The sequence below is a fragment of the Acanthaster planci genome, unplaced genomic scaffold (genome assembly GCF_054643075.1).
Source record: "Acanthaster planci isolate LZ-2023a unplaced genomic scaffold, COTS_SCS Contig207, whole genome shotgun sequence".
Taxonomy (NCBI): domain Eukaryota; kingdom Metazoa; phylum Echinodermata; class Asteroidea; order Valvatida; family Acanthasteridae; genus Acanthaster; species Acanthaster planci.
Window position 1 is genome coordinate 16,211 of NW_028257828.1, and position 21,993 is coordinate 38,203.

The 21,993-nt window shown below is 45.4% G+C and overlaps 1 protein-coding gene across 1 annotated transcript; it reads right to left on the reverse strand.

Annotated features, from left to right (window-relative positions):
• Positions 1–19,903: 19,903 nt before the first annotated feature.
• Positions 19,904–21,367, reverse strand: LOC147795032 (uncharacterized). Its single transcript, XM_087132318.1, has 2 exons — positions 21,145–21,367; positions 19,904–20,896 (listed from the first exon to the last, which is right to left on the reverse strand). Exons 1-2 carry the CDS (start codon positions 21,350–21,352, stop codon positions 20,751–20,753), a joined length of 354 nt encoding a protein of 117 aa, XP_086988444.1. The 5' UTR covers positions 21,353–21,367; the 3' UTR covers positions 19,904–20,750.
• Positions 21,368–21,993: the final 626 nt, after the last annotated feature.

Here is a 21,993-nt window from a genome sequence, read left to right on the forward strand (position 1 = left end):
ACTCCCAAGGATCGATGAGGCACTAGATGCCCTTTGTTATGCCAAATAGTTCTCCTGTCTGGATCTTACTTTGGGGTATCATCAGGTCAAAGTTGCCGGTAAGGACCAACCAAAAACAGCATTCATTTCACCAATGGGACTGTACAAATTCCAGAGACTGCCCTTTGGCCTGACAAATGCACCCGCCACATTCCAGAAGTTGATGGCCACAATTTTCGGTGACTTGAATTTTGACAGCATCCTGCTCTACTTGGACGACATTATCGTCTTCAGCGCAATGGTGGAAGAGCATGTGAGTCGACTGTCCAAGGTGTTTTCACGGTTGCGAGAGCATGGTCTGAAGTTAAAGCCATCAAAGTGCCACCTACTTCGAAGCAGCGTAAAATATCTTGGCCATGTTGTGTCAGCAGATGGCATTGCTACTAACCCGGAAAAGATTTCAGCTGTCAAGAATTTGCCCATGCTCAAGTCGAAGTGTGATGTTCGAGGATTTCTTGACCTCACCGGTTACTACAGGATGTTCGTCCGGAACTATTCCAAGATAGCATCCCCTTGTTTGCAGTAACTGGAGGGAAGAGAGGCACTAAAGATCCACCCTTAATTCAGTCACCAGAGTGATTCATATGTCAAGCTGTTGGAGGAGAAACCACGTCTAGCGTACGACATGGTGAAAGAGAAGGCTGCTAAATCAGGAGAGAAGCAGAAAGCAATGTATGACCAGAAAGCGCATGCTCAAGCACTGAAGGCTGGTGATCAGGTGCTAGTTGCCAACAAAACACCCAGAGGAAGGAATAAGCTGAAGGACAAATGGGAGCCTTAGCCGTACGTCGTCATCAGAAAACTATCAAACCTGCCAGTCTACATTGTTCGAGACCTAGGTGGTAGGAGAACCAGACCTGTGGACAGAAACTTGTTGTCCGTCTGCCCATTTGACCTGTCAGAAGACCAGGACAGTGCTAATCCATCAGATGAAGGGACGCAGTGGATTCCTGCCCACAATACACGCGCAAGTATAGTCCCCAAATCTTTGTTATCTGAGCCCTATCACATTATACAGTAATCATATGTACATATAACCAGGTATCCGACTGAAACAACATCGGTGTAGCGGTAACTACTGCCCTACACACAAATATCACCGGTGGGCCAGAGCAAAATGCACTGCCTGAATATACCTAAAGAAAAGCCTGTGTCACATTCCGGCCCCTAAATGTAAGAGTTATAAGCGAACATTTACAATAACAATCTTGTAATCAGGCTTACAGTAAACCTTAAGCACTACTTTAAACATTAACACAAGAAATAGTCGCCATAAAGGGCGACTGGCTTAAACTGGCAGAACTGAATGCTTAGTCCTCGACACTGTCCAGCAGGCACAACTTAGTGATGGGCCTGATAAAGCTTCCAGTGGCTGTACAGACTTATGCACTCAGCACAAGTCCGGGAAGCGTCTTTAATATCCAAGCCAGAGGCCAACGACTCCTGGGTAAGTTGTCATCCCTCACCAACACCAGGTTGTGTCTCAATCCAACGTTGTCGACGTTGGAGCGTTGGGAGATACTCAGCAGTCCAGCACCTCCAAAACTGCTCGACTAGAAACTGCACGTGTTTCCATCGTCTCCCGTACTGGTCAGTTGTCTTGGTGTCACAGAGCAGTATCGGGTGACCGTATCCGAGTTTCAACAGGTGATTGGGTGTGAGTGGCTCAAGGACCTTGGGGTCCTCCAAGATGGCTGTGATGGGTCTAGCATTGACAACAGATTCTACCTAACAAAGCAAGGTGTCGAGTCTCTTGTCGTCAAGCACCTGGTTACACAGAAGTGAATTCAGAACTTTGCGACAGGTGTGAATTTGGCACTCCCAAACCCTGCCCATATGCGATGCCCCTGGGGGGTTGAACTGACATTCAACCTTTCCGTCAAGGAAGAAGCCCTCTATCTTCTTGCTCCTTCCAATGCGCTCAATAGCTGACTTCAGCTACCTCTCTCCACCAATGAAATTCGTCCCATTGTCAGAGTAAATCTTCTTTGGGGTTCCCCTCCTGGCGGCAAATCTGAGGAAGGCGTTAAGGAAAGCATCAGTGTCAAGAGAGTGCAACTTCTCCAGGTGGATGGCTCTCATAGCCATACAGGTGAATATGCACCGTACCTTTTTCTCTGCTCCTGCCATGTTTAACGTAAAACGGTCCAAAGCAATCGACACCTGTGTGGCTAAATGGCGGGTCACCTGGAGTAATTTTGTAAGCTGGCAGATTGGTCATGCGTTGCACACCAGGCGGTCCTCGCAGTCTTCTGCAGAGCACACATTCCTTCAGAATGCGGTTGATCAGGGGTCGTGCTTTAGGAATCCAATACTGTCGTTGTACAAGGACAGCACATGTTCCTTGCCCGAGTGGCCAGACAAAGATTCATGCGCATGACGAATTAGCAGAGTGGCTAGATGGCATTCACAGGGCAAAATTGCTGGAAACTTGGACGATGCCATAATTGAAGCATGTCTAAGTCTACCACCTAGCCTCAATACTCCATGCTCATCAATACATGGCGCTAGACTGTACAAAGAACTCTGACCATGGCTAGTTCAGCATCTTCAACTTCACCCACCGTTAACTTCAGGGAGCGTTTATCTTCCCCATCCGGGTACCTGGGTCTCTGTCCCTCCATCTCTTACTGTCAAGCAGAATTTGAGCACTGCATCCTCTAGATGCATTATAAGCAGGATTCTGCTTTGTGTCGACATGTCTCCACTGACTGGCAGTAGACCCATCATGGATCGTTGGCTACAAAGGTTTGAAAACATTTTGATTCATTGTTAATATACTGGAGAACCAGCATACTGTCTGTCCAGAACGTTGGCCCTTGGACCTGTAGCCTCCGCTCTCGCCTGAGCACTTGATCCATCTTCACTGCAATGACCGCAGCAGACAGCTCTAATCTTCAGATGGTCATGGTCTTGAGTGGAGCTAGTCGTGACTTGCCAGTAAGGAAGCTGAGGTGGACATCACAATCATTGTTGACGAATCGGGCATAGGACACACAACCGTAAGCATTCTGTGAGGCATCAGAGAAGTGATGTAGACAGCTTTCACAAACATATCCGAAGTCCCTTGGAACCAGGCCTCTATTGACAGCAAACTGCTCCAACTTTGGAAGGTCATCCAACTATCTAGCCCACTGACTTTGTGTGTTGGCTTCCAGTGGCTCGTCCCTCCCTTTCCAACTACTCTGCACTCATTCTGAAACAATATTTTGGCTACCAGAACGTATAGCCACAAAAAACCAAGAGGGTCATACACTGAACTTAGGGTACTCAGAAGAGCTCTCTTGGTGTGACAGCCATGATTCAACATTATCTTGACTCCTATCTGGTCATGTTCGGTGTCCCAGCGTACTCCCAGGGCTCTCTCTGAAGGAAGGCATGCATGGTCAAGGTCCAGGTTGGAGAAAGCCTTGGCCTTTTCAGCCGTTGGTATTGACTCAATAACCTTTCTACTACTGCAGATCCATTTAGTCAGATGAAAACCACCTTCAGCTACATGTACCAAATGCGATAACTGTTTGATCATATCTATGGCATCATTATCTGACTTGAAAGATTTGAGAAGATCATCCACATAAAAGTTTTCTTTCACAGCCGGGACTGCATCACTACTGTACATCTCCATGTTGTCATTTGCAGTACGATGAAGAGCGAATGCAGCACAACTTGGATTCCATACCCCTCCAAAGGGGTGGACTGTCATATGGAAAACCTCTGGGGGTTTGGTCAAATCTCCTTCAGGCCACCAAAAAAATCTTATCACATCCCTGTGTTCTTTGGAGACACCAACCTGGTGGAACATTTTTTCAATGTCTCCCATCAATCCCACCTTGCGCTCTCGGAACCAGATAAGTACTCCCACAAGCTTGTTCATCATGTCCAGCCCCTGAAGTACTTGGTCATTAAAGCGAGGTGTTACAGCACGATCATAAATGATCCTCAGCTTTTCAGGCTTGTTCGGATTTGGAACGCAATGATGAGGCAAGTACCAAGTTAGTCCTGATGATGACTCCAGCTCCTGCCCAGGAACCCTTTCGGCAAACCTTCTAGTCAGCAGGTCCTGCATCTCTGCACAGTACCTGGAGTGCAACCTTTCTGCAACACTCCTGTTGTCAGGCAGATTTGGAGGCTATGACTTGAATGGTATGTCCAATTGGTAGTGGCCACCAATAAGGGTGACAGAGTTGTTCCATGCCTTGCTGGCCTTCTTGTCGTCCAGAGACATGGTTCTATCATCAGACAGGTCTGCAGTATCCAGCTTCCAAATCGCTCAAACTGAAAATCGAGGCCTCCCTGCACGAAGTTGGACACAGCTTCTGTCAGACTCTTGCCAGCTAGTGGCCCATTTACCGTCCAACCAAGGCAGGTTCTGACGGCATAGGGTTCGCCTTCCCCACCATGCCTCACTTCCAAAGGAACAAGGGCCTGTGGAGCATCTTGTCCGATCAGCAAAGTTACACCTTCCTTCGTCATGTATGGGACAGGGGTGTCTCTCAGGAGTCCAAACTTCTTCAGGTCCTCATGGGTGTCACATGAATCTCTCAGAGTTGGGAACTTGGTCAGGGTATGTGTCTTTGGGATGCGAAATGACTTTCTGATGTGAGCCTTGCCAACAGTTCCAGATATGTCTAGCGCAACAACCAGTGTTTCAACATGTGCATTCTTGTTCAGCGTGTCTGGAGACAAAGACTCGGGAGTTCCCTCAAGACTTAACATCTTCACTAGTCCCATTGAGCAGAACGATCTGTTGCTCCCGGGGTCCAGAAGAGCATGAGTTTTTAGCCACTCTCCATAACCAGCACCTCTCACCATCACGGCAACGACTGGTAGGGCTACCTTGGAGCATTCTTGACCAGATCCATATGCAAGGCTAGATGCTCGACGTGTCGGTTCGTCAGAGGTCTTCTTTGCTGAAGCACTGCCAGGTTCAGGACTCTTTTGCTGAAAGACACTGTGTAACATTTTATCATGCCTTCCTCGACAACCTTCAACACTGCAGGGAGCTGCTTTACACATTCTTGAGAAGTGTTTACAGGAGAGGCAATTGAAGCACAACTTGCTCTCACTTGCCAACTTAACACGATCTGGCGGAGACATCTTTCTAAAGTTATCACAGTCTTTGAGTGCGTGTCCTGCAGAGCACAATGGGCAAGTTGTCTTCAGCATTCTTGTCCTGCCCATCTGATACCTGGAGGAGTCACTCTCAACTTTCTGGTCAGACTGCTTGGTGGCTTGGATACTGTATTTAACTCCCTTCTTGGCTGACGATTTCTCTTCGCTATTTCGTTCCTCTAACCCATAAATCAGATCATTCACTTCTCAGGCTGTTTTGTTGATAAACTTGACAAGCTCCGCAATGTTAGAAAAGTGACCAGTCTCATCGAGAATACGTACAGCCTTGAAGCGCCATTTAGCTTGGAAATACTGTGGCAGTCTCTTTATGATGAGGCTGAGGCTTCTCTTAGTGTCAACTTCATCAAGTTTTTTCATTGCTGTCAAAGCAACTGTGCAACTCTGCAGGTCATCAGCTAACTTTTGGATACCTCGACGGTCCCCTGGTGGGATGCGTGGGCCCTCTGCAAGTTTACTGACCCAGGTTTACGAAATCTTGTAATTGTTACCAAACCCCTCCCATAGTAGTTTTCTAGCCTTACTGTAGCCCTTGTCTGGTTGCATGACAGCACAACATCGGATAACTGCAAGTGCATCACCTTCGCAATACTGGAAAAGTCGGTTTAACTTGACACTGGCCCCAACGTTGCTGTTCCCAACTGCGGCATCAAAACCAGAAATGAAGATCCAATAGTCGAGCGGATCGCCACTGAACTTGACAAGTTCACATTTGGGGAGGAGAAGTGCATCGATCATCTCACATTGCAAAGGCGCAGTTGAACTTTGCAGTGAGGGTTGCTCAAGAACGACAGGTGAAGCGGACGGGGAAGATTGCTTTACTTCCATGGGCGACTGCGGAGTACCAATTAACCACTGGTTTACCTTCTCTGCAGCGGTTTGCGCACCGAAGCTCAAGTCCTGTTGAACTTCCTGTGGAAATTGTTCGTCAATATCTTCCAGAGCCCTTTGTTCAGCCTCAACCTTGGCAACATCCATTTGAAATTTGCAGTCTCGCTTGCGCTGTTGTCTGAATTCTTCTTCTTTAATGGCTTTCATTGCTGCTACATTTGAAGCTTCTGCCTTTAGACTTGCCAATGTCATGGCCGCTCTCAGCCTGGCACTGCTAATTGTACTAAAACTGGTACCAGCCTTGCTGGATTTACTGGCATTAGAAATCAACATGTACATATACAGGTATTACCAAGTTAAAACAATACAGAGGGAAAATAACAATGAAACATGCAACAGCAATGCAATAATGATCAACAGAATAGATGTGAATCCTAAATTTGAAAAAGTTCAAGGGCAATACAGCAATCAAATAATTATATCACAATTAGGATACAACAATAAATCACAATCATCATTCAGAAGCATGCACAGTTCAGCACCCAAGAGTTCAGTCAACTTTCCTCGATGCAAATTAAAATGATGTTTCCTTCCAAGGTTGATGGACTGGTACATAGTCAATAATGTCTAATCACTGCAGAGATTATGCCGTTAACTATGCCACAGGATCCTTCTTCTGGAAGAACGCCTGATGATCACAAATCAAACCACACATTGTAGGTCAGTCACTGCAAACACAGCCTAACTTTTCCTGGTGCAGGTACGGTACATGAAGCGCTTGTCTCTGCAGGGCTTGTCTTCACCTCTCAACTGCTGGATCAGAAGGTTTCCAGGACAGCATAGTATTCCCACATGATGGACCAATGGCTGTCGAACGGGGAGGGGGGCTGGCTCACTAGGCCGCAACATCATGAACTCCAAGCTTTCTGCTGTCCAGTCTGCCACGATCAACCTACACTTTCAATGAGGCTGGGTCACTAACACTTCCCACACTGTCACCTTGTGGAGTGTAACTAGGTTTAATCTGGAATTAACCAAATCAAAGCAAAACATATGGTATCAGGTTGTGAAATTACACGTCACATGAAAGGGTGGTAATTGATCAGGCTCTAATAACATAAATCACAATACATGTACATTAAAAGCACGTAGTTACATAATACTATTGGAAGACATACATGTATCAACCTAAGTACATGTAGTTTGCAATAGATAGAAAACCGAGGGCTGAATGTTTTCGAGAAAAGTACATGTATGCAGCCAAAACTTACGAATTTGCTGAGCACAGGCTGACAAACACAATGTACTAGCAGAACTAGCAGGAACACGTCAAAACATGGTTTTCCAATATCTATTCATCCAATAAATCTTCAAACTTTGTAACTTCAGTAGCTTTCTCCAACATGAGATTAGCCGTCCACAATACCACGTAAGTATGGTCCCCAAATCTTTGTTATCTGAGCCCTATCACATTATACCGTAATTATATGTACATGTAACCAGGTATCCGACTGAAACAACGTCAGTGTAGCAGTAACTACTGCCCTACATACAAATATCACCTGTTGGCCAGAGTAAACTGCACTGCCTTAATATACCTAAAGAAAAGCCTGTGTTACGAGGTGTTTCAGGAGGTGGTGCAGGTGACAGTGTGGATGTGGTCATCTTTGCAGGTGGGATGAGGAAAGCGGGGGGGGCACTGAGGAACCTTGAGACGATCAATGCTGACGTGTTCGCGAGACGGACAAGGTGAAGAACTTGTCGGTGTGGCTGAGGATGGGAAAGAGCCTGTTGTATGGTGGTTGAAGAGGTTTGCAGACAGCATCACAGCGGACATATTAAACATTAGTGCATGTGTGAAGGTCTTTTGGCAAGTGGGCAGCAGTGGACGTGACTCGCGTTGATGAAATATGCGACGTGTGTTCCTTGAGGCGGTCCACAAACAACCCAAGATCCACGAGAGAGGTGTTGGAGAATGGAGCAATGAATTTGAGCTGTCTATGGAAACGCTTAATGATGCCATTGCATTGTGGTTGATAAGATGTCATTCCCATGTGAATACATGAAGTGCTAAGACGTTTGGTGAAGTTGCTGAACAGCACAGACTCAAACTGACATCCTCTGTCAGTGGTGCTCCAAGACTCATCTGTCGACGAAGGCCTTGGCAACAGTTTCTGCCGAGATGTCACTTATGGGAATTGCCTCAGGCCATCGTGTGTAGCGATAAATGCAAGTGAGAAGGTAGGGGTGGCCATTAGATATGGGAAGTGGCCCAATAAGATCCATGTGGACATGTTGGCAACAAGTGTCTGGTATTCGGAAGGTGCCAAGGTGAGCTTTGGTATGACGGTGCACTTTTGAACACTGGCAAGAAGGACATGTGCAAACCCAATGGGGGATATAACGTGTGACACCTCGCCACACAAAGCAAGCTGTGGTGAGTTTCTCCGGGGCTCTTGCACCCGGGTGAGAGAGCCCATGAATGGCATTAAAAAACAGAGCGTCTATGTCTGGCAGGTGTGGCTGGATGTGGGTTGTTGGTGGAGACGTCACAAAGGATGGGACACTCGGTTGTGGGAAGGAGGAAACTCTGGAGAATGAGGCTCGAAGTGGAGTGTTGCAAATCTGCAATCTCGTCATCCCTAACCTGGTTAGAGGCAATCTGTGCAAAGTCAATTGTGTCCTACAATATGGCACCAACGTCGCGGCGGGACAGTGTGTCTGCAACGATGTTATCAGTACCAGCAATGTGACAGATGTGTGATGTGCGCTGGGAGACAAAGTCCAATAGCGAATCTCACGAGGAGAGTGTCTGTGTGGTTTGAAATGCAGAGCGCGAGTAAGGGTCTTGTGGTCTGAGAAGATACAAAAATCGGCATCCTTCAAGCATGTGTCGGAAGTGCCGAAGGGCCAGGTACACTGTAAGCAGTTCGTGGCCAAAGGTACTGTATTGAGACTCAGCTGCTGTGAGCTTTTTGAAGAAGAAGGTGATGGCTTGAAACTCCCCTGGGTTGCCCTGTTAGAGTACTCTGCCGACTGCTGTGTCAGAAGCATCGACGATGAGGCTCAATCATAAGTCGATGTTGGGATGAACATGGAGTGTAATGCTGGACAGAACATGCTTGATGTCATCAAAGGCCTGCTGGTGAACGGGTGTGTAATCAAGAGGCTTGCGAGGTGTGCTGTTGTGAGCTGCAAGCAGGTCATTCAACGGGGCGTGGATGCGAGCACAGTGAGGGATAAATCTCCTGTAGAAGTTGACCAGCCCGATGAAACTGCGCAACTTCTTGGTTGAAGTCGTTAGAGGAAAGCTGGTGATTGCTGAGATCTTATCAGCAAGTGAGCAGATTCCATGCTGGTCAACATGGTGTCCCATGAATTGAAGCGCGGGTACTCCAAAGATGCTCTTGCCTGGGTTTATCACAATGCCATAGTGTTGCAACCTGCCGAAGAAGAGATGAAGGTATTGCTCATGCTCGTCAGATGATTTGCTGGCAACGACGTTGCCATCTATGTAAGCACACACGAATGGGAGGGCACACACAACCATGTCCATGAAGAGTTGAAAAGTCTGAGCAGCATTGCACAACTCGAACGGCATGCAGACAAACTCATTGTGAAGAAGTGACAAGGTTCACTTGGAAAGGGAGGCGTGGCTCAAAGGGTAACACAACAACTCTCTGGCAGCGATTAAACTGATGAGCAGGATGGTTTAATGAAGAAACTGTCTGTTTATTATACCCAGATAATTAGAAACAGGGGGTAGTGACTTGCAATTGGCCAGGATACCATAGCAATCTTGGGGAAACTATGCTTTGTGAACGGAATGGTGGAGCTGAAACCAGTGATGAAATCTTGGAAATATATGCAACAGGAAACCGTGGTGACTGGGGAATAAACAGAAATAAATAGTAATAAATTAACTGGAATGCACGTACATGTGCCCACGAGACAACAACATAATTGTACATGTAACGTTGCAACAATTGTCCTCGATTAAGGCTAAGGTTTGTACTCTAGACTCCTCTATTTTACATAACAACACAAGAATCACTATATGATCTTATACTATAAACATTAAAGAACATATGGCTGTGCTCACAATTGTCAGTAGCCCATGATAGGGGCAAATTTGGAGTATTTTGATTGGAAATGTGCTTGGTAAACCTGACTTTAGACCCAAATGTACGGTGCGAGAATGAGCAAACTACTGAGGGCGCCCTACTAACTATGATGCGGTCAGTAGACAGTGAGGGACTTTCTTACAGCCGCCCCACATTTGGGTACTAAATGTGAAACCAAGAAAGTCTTAAGTTAGTGTTCAGTCTGTGGATGGTCCTCAGATGGGCAGTTGTCGTCTTCCTTGCATTTTGGCAGACGGATCAGGCTGGTGACTGGTCTGGTGTACACCTTGTCACGGATCCGGACCTTGGCCATTCTCACACATCCATCAGTTCCAGGATGTGTCTCGCATATCTTCCCTACTGGCCACTGAGCTCTAACCAGCTGGGGGTTGACGACCATGACGACGTCTCCACAGGCTAAGTCTCTGGATTCAGTCTCCCACTTTTGCTGACTCTGTAGACTGGGAAGGTAGGATTTGATGAAGTGAGCCCAGAACTGGTCAGCAAGCACCTGACTATGGCGCCATCGTCGTCGTCCCATGGATTCTTTGGAGGTGTAGACGACCTGTGGAAGGTTAGGATCTAGCTGCCCCATCAGAAGCATAGTTGGGTCATCGGATCAACGTCAGCAGCATCTGAAGAGATGTAACCCAAGGGTTTTGAGTTGAGAATCCCCTCGACTTCAGCTAAGACGGTTCGGAGTACTGGTTCTGTGACCGACTGGTCTCCCAAAGCAGGTTCTCTGCCTGTCGCAATCGGCCTCCCACTTTGATCAGTCCAGAGGTTTCATCGTGCTCAGGGCTGAGCTGTGCTAACCTGCTCCCAGACGGCAACTGCTTGTTCTGCATCAGAGCATGGATTTCCTGTGGGAAGCAGTCTACTTGTACCTGAAGCAAAAGTTTGGTCTCAATGGCTTCTTCCCTCTCGACCAGTGTTGAAGGAGATATGTCAGCAGTTGCCGCTACGTTATGAAGCTCCTTGAAAGCCCGGATGAGGCCATTCCAGCTGCGGTACTGTTCTGGGTTTGGCAACTGGGGCTCTTTCACGGTGATCACTCCACAGAGTGTTGCTCCCTTCAGTTCTACAGTGTCTTCCGGTTCGTCGACCAACGGGCTTGCCGGCCAGCGATGAGGAGGTAAGGACAGAAAGGATGGGCCATTTCTTCATCTTTGTTCATTAGAGAGTTCAGAAACCGTCTTACCCCGAGTGATGTCATCAGTAGGGTTGTTGGCTGTGTCAACGTAACGCCAATTCTCTGGATTGCTCAGGGACTGAATCACTGCTACTCGTGTCCTGACAAACACCTTGTATCTGCAGGAGTCGGACGTCAGCCAGCGTAGCACTGTAGTGGAATCACTCCACAGGGTAATCTTCTGGATGGAAAGGGTCAACTCCTTTCTGAGCAAATCTGCCAACTGTGCACCGACCAGTGCAGCAGAAAGTTCCAACCTTGGGATGGAAAGTTGCCACTTGGGGGCTACCCTGGAACGTGATAGGATGAAACTGGTATGGATGCTTCCTTTGTGACCTTCAGTGCACAGGTAGGCGACCGAGCCATAGACTCTTTCTGAGGCATCACTGAAGATGTGGACTTCTCGGTTGGTCGTCTTGGTGTCAACTTCAGGTGGTGTGTAACACCTTGGCAGTCAAAGCTTTGGTAGGTCAGCCATTTCCTGTTCCCATGTGTGCCATCTAGTGAGATTATCTCCAGGCTCTATCGGGTCATCCCAGGTTCTCTTTGACTTCCACAGATCCTGGACGATTACCTTAGCTCTTGCAGTGAATGGTGCGAGGAAACCAATTGGATCATACTGGCCGGCCATGATTTTGTAGACAGTTCTGAGGTTGAGCATTTGGTAAGCAATGGGTCGGTGCTTGTAGCCAAGGTCATCTGCATCGCACTGCCACTGCAGTTCAAGTGTGGCCTCGGGTGTGTCATTCTGACCAAAGACATGCCAAAGGTCAAATCCGTCAGATCTGGCAGCAGCTGGCAGGTCTGCTACCACTGAGGGGATATTGCTTGCCCACTGGCGAATGCTGAAGCCACCTGTTGCAAGCAGTGTGCGTATCTTCATGACCAGTTCTTTAGCTGCTTTGGCTGAGGGCAGACTGTCTAGGCAGTTGTCTGCGTAAAAGGATTGTTGGACAGCACGTGCGACCTCTTCGTTGCCCTTCTGGTGGTCGAGTACATGCCTTTGCAGGGCAAATGAGGCAAAGCAGGGACTACAGGTTGTGCCGAACGGAATCTGAGGACTCCAAGGAGGGATGCTCCATACCTGGGTCCGGGTAGGAGATGGTTGTTCAGCACATGTCCATCATGTTCGAATGAGCAGTTGAACACCAAACGTGGCTTACAGCTGGTTTCAACAATGCAATGTGGAAAATAACACGACTCCTCAGTCTGCTGGGCTTCTGCATCACTAAGGACTCTCACGTAGCCTGCATCAAGTAGCTTCTGGATTTGCTCTTTGTGGATCCTAGCAAGGTCAGGCTGTTTCTGGAGTTGTCTCTCTGTACGCTTCAGGTTTGGGAAAACTGCTTCTTTGCCAGCATTGAAGTGGGTTCCATCATTCCTGCGCAAGAGGGGTGTGGCATCACACAGAACCCCTCCTTCAATGCGAACTGTTTTTGCTTCAAGCAGTTCCACAGCATACTGGTCCTGCTTGGAACGGGTTACAATCTTCTCACTAGTGTAAGGGATCACATCCGCCTTCCACAATCTCTCAACTTGTTGCATAAGGTCATGGTTCTCTTGACAAATGGTAATCTTGAAGCACTTCTGCTCACTGAAATGTTCCTTCAGGACTCCAGCCGGTCCCTGAAGTGTCCAACCCACTTTGGTGCATACTTGTAAACTTGTAAACTTGTGCTCCACTGGGGCCGAATTTCACAGGTTGCTGTGGGGTGATTAGGTCGGAGTAGTCAGAGCCAACCAGGATCGAGGGAGTTGCGTTGTTGATCAGAGGCAGTGCAACTCCACGTAAGTGGGGCCAACGCTTCTGTAACTGGATAGGTATATTCTGACAGGCGTAAACTGTCAGCGGTGAAAGCTCCTTTTATGTTGTACCTGATGTCAGAATGTTCCCTCGTGGACACTTGGAAATTGACCGATTGCCCTTCACATTGGAAAGGCAGTTGTTGAACTGTCGATAGGAGTATATAGTCTTTCTCCGCAGTGAGGTTCAGTTGCTGGACTGCATGGTTGAGCACCATTGTTCTCATGGAGCTATCGTCAAGCACAGCATGTGTTTCAAGTTTGCCAGCAGGACCATGGAGAGTGATTGGAACGACCTTTAACATGACATTTTGGGGACGCAGGGGCCGGTCTAGGTAAGTCATCTGAGTCGTCACTCCAACAGTATAGATTCTGCTTGCTCCTTGAGGAATGGCGTCATGCAGTACAGTCAAGTGGATCTCCTTGCAGGTGTTGCATGGTTTTCTCAATGTACACTGCTCAGGTTTATGGGTGCGCCCACATTTCCAGCATCTGGACTTTTCCTTCAGCCATTCGATTATTTGCTGGTTACTGAGCGCCTTGAATTCAGTACAACCATTCAAGTAGTGGTCATGGTTGTTGCAGTGTGGACAGAAGGCCTTACGTTTGTCCTTTGATGGTGACTGTTGTGAAGGTAACTTTCCCATTGTCTGTTTTCTGCCATCAGCCATGAAAACAGCGGTAGGCCGATTCCCTTTTTTGAGGGGAAACTTGTCTTTCCTCTCTTGTCTGGGGTTATCTTCTTTGTAGACTGTTGCTGCTTCACCAGCGATCCACTTTGCTCGTGACTGTACTTGCAACCAGTTGGCAAGATGGTTAAATGTATAGGTTTGGTCAGAGTCTGCTTTCAGAATGGTGGAGCTGAAACCAGTGATGAAGTCTTGGAAATATATGGAACAGGAAACTGTGGTGACTGGGGAATAAACAGAAATAAATACTAATAAATTTACTGGAATGCACATACATGTGCCCACTAGACGACAACATATTTGTACATGTAACGTTGCAACAATTGTCCCCGATTAAGGCTAAGGTTTGTACTCTAGACTGCTCTATTTTACATAATAACACAAGAATCACTATATGACCTTATACTATAAACATTAAAGAACATATGGCTGTACTCGTAATTGTAAGTAACGCACGGTAAGGGCAAATTTGGAGGTATTTTGATTGGAAATGTGCTTGGTAAACCTGACTTTAGAACGGAATGTACGGTGCAAGAATGAGCAAACTACTGAGGGCGCCCTACCAACTATTGCGCGGTCAGTAGACAGTGAGGGACTTTCTTACACTCATACATGCCGAAAGGTGCGACAATGGCAGTCTTGTGAATATCAGCTGGGTCGACTGGAATCTGGTGGTGTGCACAAACTAATGTAAGTTGATCTTGCTGAAAACGGAGCAACCAGCCAGACTAGATGCACAGTCTAGCAAGTGGGCAATGGGGTAACGATCAGGAACTGTGAAACGATCGAGGGCTCTGTAGTCCCCATATGGTCGCCAATCACTCGTGGTCTTCTTGGGGACCGTGTGGAGAGGACCGGACCAATTGTTGTCAGATGGTTGAATGATGCCCAAATCCAATATCCAAGACGGTCCGGGCGGTCCAGGCAAGTCGGCGAGGTCTGGCTGTCACGGGTGGGTCTGTCGTAATGATGCAATAGGTAATATTGTGTCAGACAAGTGCATTTGCGGTTGGTGCTTGAGTGAGTTGCAGAAAGTCTTTAAGGATTAACTCGTAGGGTGACTCATCAGCGAGCTGAAATAAGACAGGACTGACAGGCATATGGAGCTGCAGTTCCTGAAACTGAAAGGCTAGTTGTGGTATCTATAAGCCTGCATTGGGAAACATCCATAAGGAGATTGTAGTGATGTAGAAAATTGGAGCCCAATATCGGTGTAGGAGTATCCGCAAGAAAGAAAATCCAGCAGCAAGTACATCTGAGGCCAGTGTTGAATTTCACAGATCTTTGACCATAAGTGGGTATGCTAGAACCGTTGGCAGCCTGCAGGGTGGAGGAATGCGGGTGTTTCCTTTCAACAGCACTGGGAGGAAAAATGCTGACAGCCACCCCAGTGTCTACTAGGAACTTTTGTTTATGGTGAGGATCATAGATGAAGAACAGGTGGCCAGGTTGGGTGCCAGAAGAAAGTGCAGTGCCTATCCAATGGTAGGCTCTTTTCCCTGCTAAGTGCCATGGGAGCACGGTTGGACACACTTGATGGCCTCAGCACCATAGCAGCAGTGATACCAACACTCGGTTTGGGAGGCAGTGGCAGGAGGATGGGTCAGTGTATGCTCCTTCTTGGTCTTGCGTGGACGACTACGGCTCTGGGCATGTGACTGGCGTTTGAGTTGGGCCTGCATGGAGTTGACTTGGGTGGTGAGTTGGGCAATTTGGTCACGAAGCTCGCCGAGGTCACTGGATATAGAGGTGGAGTAGTTGGGGCCACAGCATTAACAACTGGGGGAACGTAAACTTCAAGGATATGATCAGCAAGGATGGCTAACTAACTGATCAAGGACAACAGTGTCGCAAGAGGAGGCAAGAATAAGTTGAGCATTGGCCGGAAGGCGTTACAGGAACAGCTGTTTGAAAATCCCCTCTTCGAGTTTATGTTCACGAAGTAGTTGTCGCATACGGTGCAGCAACTGGGAGGGTTTCTTGTCACCGAGCTCCTCCTCAGTGAGAAGCATCTGGAGGTGCTTTTGCTGAGAGACTGAAGTGCGCAGAATCATCTCTTCCTTAAGCTTTTGATACGAGTTCTCCGCAGGGGAGCTGATAATCAAGTCACACACTTCCTGGATGATTATGGGCTGGAAAGAAGCAAGGATGTGTGGAAATTTTGTGTCTTTGTGGTGAATACCCTAGTGTGGAACTGGGCCTTAGCTGGGCAAACCAGATCAAGGGATCACTTGGCCAAAAAGGGGGGAGTTTGAGGGAGAGGGCCCCTATCTGTGGCTTATTTTCTTTATTTATATATCAGCAGCAGGAGTGCCGTCCTGAGCCATGGTGAATGAAGGTTTCCAGATGGCAGGGAGTACAACACTACTGCAGAATTGGTTGTATAATGTGAGGGCTCAGAAAGTCAGCAAATGTGGTGCAAAAGTGCAGCGTCTGGGTCACCAATTGTTGTGTTGGTGCTCAACGTAAGTTATTATCTGCTGTCAGGCCAAAAGAGAGCTTTGCTCGACGTAGTCGGCTGAATCGGCGACCTACATGTAGAATACACCTCCATGCAAATAGGGGGCGACTCTCTCAGTGGGCTGTCGAGGCGACTTGCCCTGCATGCAACTGGCGCTCGAGTGACAGAAAGTCTCTTTTTTTAGAGTCAGTCAGTCATAGTTAATAAAACAGACGATGTGAAGAACAATTCTCCTTGAACAGTTAACAAAATAAGTAGTAAATAAAGCTGGCAAAATTAAGTTGAAGACATAGGGAAATTCCAGGGAGATTACACGCACAAAAACAATACGGTGAAGAAGGAAAGTCATTTGCATAAATGTTTGTTTTTTGGTAGGACTTTTATAGGTCAAGGGTCGCTACAGGGACTATCCATGTGTAAATATAGTGTACATGATGCAATGTTAGAATTCTGGAAATACTTATATGACAAAGTTTGACAGTTTAGCAAGAAAGACTGGGATTTTGCCTTCTCATTTGACGTAATTAATGATGCCTATAAGTGCCTGGCCTTCCCAAATTACAAAGCCACACATTTTATGCACATGTTAGTAAATTTACATGAACAGAACATGCAATTTTAGAATATCTGGGAATATATGTACTTTAATACAGTGTGTCAAAACCAGCTTGGAAGATGTGCCTGCCTTCCTGAGTTGACAAGACCGAGTTGACTTGGGACCACGGAGGAAGGACACATTACTGTTGACCTTTACTATGCACATGTCTATATCAACAGGTGTAGTACCAAATGATATAAAATGGTTGCTCATGTCACTCATATTTTTAAAAGTGGTAATCTTGATCAAGTAAATAATTCACAATTGTATGATGGACTGTCTAGATGAACACAACATAATTTCTGATTCTCGATGTGGATTCCGTCAAAACCATTCAACTTCACATGCTATTATTCACCTAATTGATTAAATAACTAATAATTTAGATACATCCTCTGTTACAATTGGTTTATTCCTGGACCTCTCCAAGGCCTTTGATACAGTCGATCATAATATACTTCTAAACAACTTTCTTATTATGGCATTAGAGGAACCGCCTTGGAGTGGTTCGAGAGTTTCCTTTCAAATCGTCAGCAATTCGTATATGTTAATAGTGTCAGTCCTCTCCGCAAGGATCCATTCTGGGGCCATGTTTATTTTCCATCTACATGTATATACATGTAAATGGCTTTGTTAAATCTTCTGACTTTTTTACCTTTATTTTATTTGCTAATGACAGTAACCTACATGTATTCTATAGTTATCCTTATAAAATACTCTTTATCGTAACGTTAATCTCGAGCTTACCACAGTTTTAAACTGGCTTAAAGCAAATAGGTTGTCTCTTAACATTAAGATGACTAACTATACGCTGTTTAGTAATAAGCAACATCACGAATTACCTGAAATCTTTATTGATGATGTACAAATTGATAAAACCGACTGTGTCAAATTCTTACAGATGTAGGTCTGTATACTGAACAGAATCTTTCATGGAAAAACAAATCAATAATATTCGCACGACTTGGAGTTATAACTAAAGCCACTTCTCCCTCAGGATGTACTTTTTCAACTTTACAATATAATTGTACCATATCTATCATATGGGATATTAGCCTAGGGTAATTGTGGGGTTAGTTCAACCAGTAGAATACTTGAACTGCAAAAAAGTTTCAAGAATGATCCACTCTGCCACCTACGTGTACCTTGAACATAGTAGTCCACTGTTTTATTTGTATAAAACTCTCTAAGTAAATGATATATTTCCTTCAGCTTGGGATCCTCATCACCAGTTAAACATGAAAAAATTACCTAAATCCATTTGTTCTATGTTTATCAAAAATGAAGAAATGCACCATCATTTCACTTGACAGCACAAGAAACTTCATCAGTCTTTTGCACGTACGTTGTACTACTCTCACACAAAATACAGTCATCAAGCATGAGGGCCCCAGGCTGTGGAATTCCTTAGATGCCTCTATGAAGAATCTAGGGAACCTATAACATTCAGACATAAATATAAAGCTTAACTATTAATAAGTGGGTATTCAAATTCTATTTAACATCATTTAGTTTTTGTGTCTTACAGGGTTACAAGACTTAGTGTTTACGTGTCATAATTACTGTCTTCTTGTCTAATTGTGCGTCATAATTATTGTATTGTTCGTAATAATGTGTATTATTCCTAATGGGATCCCTACTCGACAATAACTGCTTCTATTTTACTGCAACATGTAATTAGCTGGGTGGAAATAAAGAATGAATGCCTTAAAGTAGGTCTGAGGTGGCGACAGAAACGAGACAGATTGTAAAAGATAGCCACTGCACTACAGTTCTACGTGTGGGGCTAGCATGGGCCTACTCAAGTTTACTCACAATGTCATTTTCACAGAAATGGGCCATGTACATCATGTGCATGTAGTGTAGGCATGCCTACACTACATGAAGTGTTTGATCCTAGTCCTACTCCTGCACGCCATGGTCTCATGGTCTTTTCCTTTCTCCATGGTCTGAAGGACAAGGCCTTCCTGTAAAGTGTAAGTGTGGAATTAAGCAAAACTTACATGTACTTCATATCACGTAGGTGTGTGCCAGAAATTCCTCACAGACTAATTTCTTACGTGTTGTCTTGATGATACACAAAACTAAAGCGACCACCATGCACCACTAGTACCAGTATAACCCCCAGAACTGAGGAGCGGACGTCGGACTCCACAGTTCTGAGGGTATACTACTCCGTCACTCTACCTGTACATCGCGTGCACGACGTGTGCCTCCGCACCCACGTGTTGTTTGCAGCGTGTCTGTCCGTAGCTCAGTCCGCCATATCCGTGTTCTGTGGTTTTCGATGCAGCGTGAATTTTGCGTAGTGACGTCATGCACGGAGCGCCTGGCTTGTAAACTCACCCTGTGTCGATGACACGTGCTACTAGTAATGATCCATAATGCAAGAATTAATACTTTAATGCATAATGTTTTTTGCCTGTCAAACGATGAAAATGCGTGCTCCATGCTCTTATCATCTCCCCCAAAAATTCTATTGCTTTAAACCGTCTGTCACTTTGGGGCAGATTCCGCAGATCTAGCAAAGAAGGCGCAGTGTTTTGGAGTCCGACAGTGCTGGACATGAGGTGGCGCTCTTTCTGATGTCCATGCGGCATGAGTAAAGGACTGGCGCCCCCACCCCGCCCGGAAGGCGTTGAATTTTTTAAATTATTACTTTAGTACATGTAGAAAGTGACCGGCAAAGCGTTGAATGGGAAAAGGCCAGAACAGTGAGGTTCTGGTGATATTCTCGTCTGCTGGAACCAACGGCTGCCAGGCGAGTGATGCCTTGCTTGACACGGGGCCCGTTCTCAATTTGCAATCGGAACGCCGAAATCTCTGGTTAGTTTCATTGGCTATACATCACCAGTCCAAGTTGCATCAGCTCATGTAGAAAATGAACTAGGTTTTCATACTGCCTTTACGTGCTCCTTACGTACCCCAGCTCGCTTCCAAGTTTCAATTGTTATAAAACTGTTATGTGCGTATCGTTAAAATACTCTAGCCTATGTGAACTGGTTTTAAAAGCTGATTGAGCAAATAGAAGAAGACTTTAACTTTCGTCCCAACTCTTTTTTATTCATTACCACTGCTTAATGTTTTAGGAAAATACATCTTAATTGGAATACATAATTATACCAATACAATTTTTGACTATGCACATAATTATATATATTGATTAAGAGTAGAGAATGCTGGTAACGATCTTTAGGCTTGCCAATGACCACATTAATATTATTGTTTCGTATTATATTGTGGTTAATGAACGATGTTTCGAATATGGAATACATAGCACCGGTGTCTCAGTAATACATCCACCATCAGAAGTACGTGTTTAATTAAACGAAGTGTACTCTAAACGCTTTTGGGGACGGACATTTCAATCAAGAATTAAATGCCAAGCCTCGTGTGAACTTTGTTACCAATTAAAAACAATTTTTATATAGGTATTTCGCTGATCATGGAAATGATCCACTCATCAGCATCAGTGGAATCCAGGTGGTGCAACGAGTAAAAGCACAACATGTGGACTTAGCTGTGCTGCTCAGTATATCTTTGTGAATTTACCAGCGTTACAATTCCACAGACAATTCCATTATGATTTTGTTTCAGTGATGTGAAGGTGTGCTATGTTTTGTTTTCAGGATTATACAATTCATCCTAAATGTAATATTGTGTCTTATTTTGTCTCAGTGTTAAAACATAACAAAAGCATAATAATATCTAAAAGATAATAATTGATTTTGTTTTGTTTCACGGTATTCTGTTAATTGCGACGAGCAAAAAAGCGACATGCATGGCATTACACATCTAAGTGGCGTTAGATATGACGTATGTACAGATATTGAAAGCTTTTAATTAAGGGCAGCTTCACACAGGTGGCAAAGCTATAGGTGTTTCAGTTATAAGGCACGTGGTTGGTGGGGTCGCCCAGATGGATGTGCAGTTGGGGATAGAGGTTGTGCGGTAGTTGGGATGAGGGTTTCCATGGAGGACGCTCGAGCAGAGAGATGCGTCCTTTGTACTTCTCGTCCATCTTATCAGCTGCATTATTCAGACACAAAGAGAGTAAAATGCGGATATTTAAAAGTGTATGTTACGGGCCATTTAAAAACGCATGTACTTCGTTTATCCAATTTCTGAGGGCCTTAAAGTTAAGGGAAAATGCAGCAATAGGCCTATTGTAGAGCTGCTGTGAAATTACCATGATTGCAAAAAAAATGAGGAATAAACATTTCACTGAATCAGACAGTGATCTCCCCTTTCAGATGCAAAGTCTTAGGAAAACATACCATATGTTTTTCGCGGCTTTCGTCCATCCCCACTGCATGATCGCTCGGGGGTGGTCTTGGGTCTCTGGCCTCCCGTAGCCGAGCTGCCGCGAGCCCGTGACTCAGGCCGACTACCAGGGGCTCCAGACGATGGTCGCTGCTCGTAGATGCCCATGCCTAAACGGTGTGTTGTGGAGCACCACTTGGCTGACTGCAGAGGTATTAACATGAAACAGGTTTATATATAATTTATATATTCACATATTTTGCATGTCTGAAATATGTCTGCTTTAATTATTTTTATGCATAAAAATGAGGTCAGAGACTTTTGATGGTTCAGCTAGAAACGTGCATTTGAGCTAAACATCAATACAATCAGAGCGTGAGACAAGTAAGCCTACAGCACATTAACGAAACTTTGATAGCTAAACCCAGCAGGCCTTGCAAAAAGCCAACATTTTCGTCCATCAGAACTGATTAACTAGAATGTGTTCTAGTCAACCATAACTGATAACGGATTAAAAACATATACCCCAAAACCTGTTTAATTAAACAGAGCAGAATTCGGGGCGCAAAAATTCAAGAAAGGTTTTCATTGTTTAACAGGGGTTTATCCAACTTCGTCGTTCATGATCTGGTATTGTTTCGTTAAAAATTCGAGCGACAAGAAACTAAAATAATTACTTCAATCGACGCCATCGGAACGGAGATACAACTTTGAATGCTAACGACAAGATCACACGTTTATCATTGCGTCTTGAGTAACCGAAAACTCTTATTTTGAAGTTATGTCCATGCAGGCCACATTTTTTTAAATGCAACTGGAACATAAAAACTGACTTTCAAGTTACTATGGAAACAAGTTGCCGA

Excerpts from the sequence above, each read along its gene's own strand:
- LOC147795032 (XM_087132318.1), bottom strand. The coding sequence starts at position 21,352 with ATGTTAATACCTCTGCAGTCAGCCAAGTGGTGCTCCACAACACACCGT. Across the intron at positions 20,897-21,144 it reads AAAGCCGCGAAAAACATATG|CTGATAAGATGGACGAGAAG; the intron begins GTATGTTTTCCT and ends TGAATAATGCAG.